General features: G+C 48.5%; 1 protein-coding gene across 1 annotated transcript in view; it reads right to left on the bottom strand.

Annotated features, from left to right (window-relative positions):
* Window positions 1–503: 503 nt before the first annotated feature.
* The window catches only part of LOC113205349 (uridine phosphorylase 1), a gene marked incomplete in the record, with an annotated part of 7428 nt that continues 3566 nt past the window's right edge, over window positions 504–4365 (bottom strand). Inside the window, 5 exon segments of the mRNA XM_026420935.2 lie at window positions 504–1915; window positions 2416–2609; window positions 2692–2830; window positions 3380–3565; window positions 3708–3862. Of these exon segments, the coding sequence (XP_026276720.2) occupies window positions 1730–1915; window positions 2416–2609; window positions 2692–2830; window positions 3380–3565; window positions 3708–3862 (860 nt within the window).

Raw genomic sequence — 4365 nt, 5'->3', positions numbered from 1 at the left:
TAATGCGCATTTATTGCGGGTGAAATGCAACTTCGTAAATGCGCATTGAGGGTGCATTATTAATGCGCATACATAATGCGCATTTATTGCGGGTGGAATGCGCCTTCGTGAATGCGCATTGCTAAACACCCCCATTAATGCGCGCATTTTTCACGCATTGAAAATGCACAATGCACATGAATGCGCCCAAAATGCGCATTGTACGCGCATTGGCGCTACTAGGGTAAGAAGCACAACATACCAGCAACTAAAAGTAAATACTGCAGCTGGAAACGGTGTAAGAAATAAGGGGGCCGGGTAAGTCGAAGCAAGAACGTGTGTCATTGACGTGTTCTACAGGTGTATCTGACACTCATACATTGTAGGATAGCTTTCCAATAAGTCATAGGTAATTGTGGAAGACCACAGGCAGAGTGAAAGTGCTGTGTGCTAATTGACAAATACGAATTTCCCCCTGAGAAAAGTTATTCGTCAAGTCGATTTACATTGAAACAAAAACAGTATGAATTGCTGGCACTCGGTACAAACAATTAATGAGTGCTTTTATTTTGGCACAGGGCCACAACTGTAATACAACTTCACAAATAATTATTCTAATATTGTCGTAGCGCCTAACTTATACTCAAAAAGAAGCTTCACACTAAAAAAGAATAATTCTGGGCTGCATTCTGTTTTCAAATTGACCCCTCAATAAATTTTAAAAATCATACATATGTAGAGTTTAGCGATAGCGCTAAAAGCAGCTCCTTCTTTATTATGATACTGCTATCTTCGTAAACAATATGGTAATGAGAACTGGAATGAAGAGATTAATTATTCATAGTTAAGTACTTATCATGGTAACAATATTTCAACAATTTATTTAAAGATAAATCTGAATATGTCCAAACAAATGGTAATGGAGCTGAGATTAAATTTTTCAGCTGTAGTACAACCTTTTTATATGGAATGTTTAACTCACCAGATGTGCCTTGCTAATTTAAAAATCAGGCATCAATGCCAGAAATGATTCTTAAAATGACAAGACCCGAATCCTTGTAGTTACAATTAAAACTACTGTCCATGTCTTTCAATACATGTTCATTGATGCAATCGCACTCAATACTTCTACAGCAAAACTAATAATAAATATTTTCAGTAGTATAATACATAAATCGATAACAATGAAATCACGTACATTTGAACACACATACATCCTGTACTTTCACACTGCTGATACACTCAAGTGCACATTTTCATTTACTCTCACAATCGATCAGGCGAACAGATACAATATACAGAGAACATGAATAGGATTAAGCCAAAACAATCACATAAGTAGCGTTAAAAGTCACAGAAACCCGGAGATTACCGATGATGGGAGAAGCCACTATAATGAGAAAGATAACTTTAAAATACGGAGCGGCCGGGCCGACGGCAGGGCAGCGCGGCTTATCCGCTACCTGTGGCGATCTATAATTTTCAAGGAGGCGCCCTGGAACCCCAGTCTACGCCGGGTATTGACCTAAGTCTCAGGAAAAAAAGAAAAACAATTTTGCTTTCCTTTGCCAGCCCAATGACGCGTACTACACGAAATTTTCTTTGAAGAAAAAAATAAAAATAAAATAAATTGATTAAGATGCCGGCTTTTTGAAATTGACGCAGTGCCGCCGGCCGGCGTTAACGCTCCCTGGTGGCGTCGATCGACCTTCCCGATATCGTCCCGATGTCCCGGCGACGTCGACACCGCCTAGTCGACGTGCTCGGACTCCTGCTGCACGAGCTTGAAGCGCCGCGGCGACTTGACGCACATGGAGCCGCAGTGGCCGTCCAGAGAGAGGCGCCCCTTCATCTGCAGGTAGCGCTTGATGTAGCGCGAGACGAGCTTCTGGGGGCGTTCCTGCCACTCGTTCAGCACCTCCTTGGGCGCCAGGACCTGACACAGGACACAGTGTGAGCTCTGGCGACCAGGACGTCATTTGTACAATGGTGGGGCACTTTATTTCATCCTTCTAAATTGAGCAGAGGGATGACCAATCCATTTGGATTGCCATGATAAAATTTCCTCTGGGAAGCGTTGCCTACAGGGCGGCCCACAGCAGACCCCGCGCAGTCATACTGTACCGGATTCAGTCGTGCCGGGCGGGCTTGCCTATCGTCTCGCACCACGGCGCCTTACGTCTCGTTGCGGGAGGCAACGCTTGCATGCACTACAGTATAACTTAATTGTGATCCGGGCTCTTTTGGGGCCAACATGACATGGGACCAGCCTATGGGCTTTTCGGCCTCGTGGCTTTCGATCAGTTCTAAATTTGCGGCCCCAAGTCAATTGCACCGTGAAAATAGTGGACCCCACCAGTTTACAAAGTCGTAATTATTTTGTGTCCGCCCGCCCCGTCTTCGACCGTCTACGATCCTACGATCCACTCAGCTCACCTGGTCTCCCTTGAGGCGGTCGACGAGCGTGACGCAGACCACGGCCGACTTGATGCCAGCGTGGTGCGTGAGCGCGGCGAAGGAGAGCGACTCCATCTCGATGTTAGTGACGCCCGACTCGTGCACGCGGTTCAGGAACGCCATCTTGTCCTCGTCGCTGTAGTCGCAGAACGCGCCGTCCAGCCTTCCCTGGCCTGTGGCGAGTAAAAGGAGTGAGTGGTGGGATAACGCCTCGGAGCACGCGCTACGCGGGACCAGGATCGGGCTGCTGCTTACCTTCGTAGAAGTCGTACGTGCACATGGTCTTGCCGATCATGGTGTCGTAGGGGTCCTCGGCGCTCGCCAGCGCCTTCAGCTCTCGCGTCAGCTTCTTGTCCAGGCGCGCGGGTCGCGAGTGCAGCTTACCCAGCACGGGCTGAAGAAAGAGGCAGGCTGTTAGGGGTCGTTCCAATACCACGTGGCTTTTTAGGGGCGGTTACAAATATTACGGGGTTCCTAAAAGGATCAGGATCATTATTGGACCATAGAGACCCAATGAAATTGGTACCCCGGGCTACAAATATTATGGGGTCATACACTCTTAGTTCCTTACAAAGAGAAGCTACTCTTAACGAAGGATTGGGTTTGTAACGAACAAAGGATCTGGAACCACCATATTACAAACGGATTTTCTTTGTATTACAAAGTGCACCGCTTCGTATTACACAGAGCACCTCTTCATATTACGATGCCGAGCCCTTCGTATTGCAAAGGGTTTGTTTAAATTACAAAGGTGCCAAATCCTTTGTACGTAACAAAGAGCAGGTTTTTGTAAGAAACTTACAGTGTACGGACTTCAATGGTGGTCCTGATATTTTTGGGACCCCATAATATTTGTATCCCCTCCCCTAAAAATCACGTAGTATTGAACTACCAAGCCACGAGTGGCCATGGGCACGTGGACAAGAGGAGGTACACCACCCACCAGCTCCAGCACGGGCCGCAGCATGCCGTCGACGGCCTCCTCCGAGATGACGACGGTGCCGCCCTCGATGCCGATGCCGCCGCATGTGCCGATGCGGAAGAAGATGGGGTCCTTGACGCGTGCGTGGTACATGAGCTTGATCACCTCGTGCAGCAGGATGCCGACCGAGGGGATGCCCATGCCGTGCTGCGGGTGGAGGACAAAGTCTTTTTCAAATTTTTCTGGAAATATTTCAATTTTTTTCCGATTTTTTCTCGAAAAGTATATATTTTTCCCGTAAAAATTTCGCGGACTCTAAAATTCCTCGACGTAGCCGTCGGGTACTCACGCTGATGGAGAGCACGGGTCCCACTTTGTACATGGAGTAGCGGTAGGAGTACTGGCTGATGTCGAGCAGGGTGGTGCCCGCCGGCAGCTTGTGCCCGATCTCCTGCATGATGTAGTAGGCGAACTGTTCCACGCGCTTGGGCGTCCCGCCCATCACTACGAACTGGAGAAGACGACAAAAAGAAAAAAACATTGACGACCACGACAACCTCATGACCCTCACGGGGTCGACCGAGGTGTAGAGAGCGATACAGCACCGCCCACGAAGTAAGCAATCTGTCGCCGAGTCACAGCCTACTAATAAAGTCATTCCATAGAGCAAACGACGACAACGAGACGGCGACTCGAGAGACGACGAGTCTCGCCAACACAGAGTTCATTCATTAGTTGGAGTGGAGAGCATCCGAGAGCTCTCCCGCCTCGCTGCCGCCGGGTCCGCGGTTAGCTTTGGCTGCTATGAAGGGAAGTTCTCCCCCCACCCCCACCCCTACTTTTCCTCCTTACAAGTTTCATCAGGCGATCCCCCGCTGCGCACTGCGCAGCCCCCCCTCCTCTCCACGTCCATTAATGACATGCAAATGTGTCAACCCCACTGAACGGCACTCTTTCATTTATTTTGTCCTTCTCTTTACAAAGTTACTCCGGGGGAGGGGTGCGGG

This window comes from Frankliniella occidentalis, unplaced genomic scaffold (assembly GCF_000697945.3).
Source record: "Frankliniella occidentalis isolate FOCC.00 unplaced genomic scaffold, Focc_3.1 Scaffold97, whole genome shotgun sequence".
Taxonomy (NCBI): Eukaryota; Metazoa; Arthropoda; class Insecta; order Thysanoptera; family Thripidae; genus Frankliniella; species Frankliniella occidentalis.
Note: the sequence above shows the minus strand (reverse complement) of the source record. Positions and strands in the feature narration are given on the sequence as shown.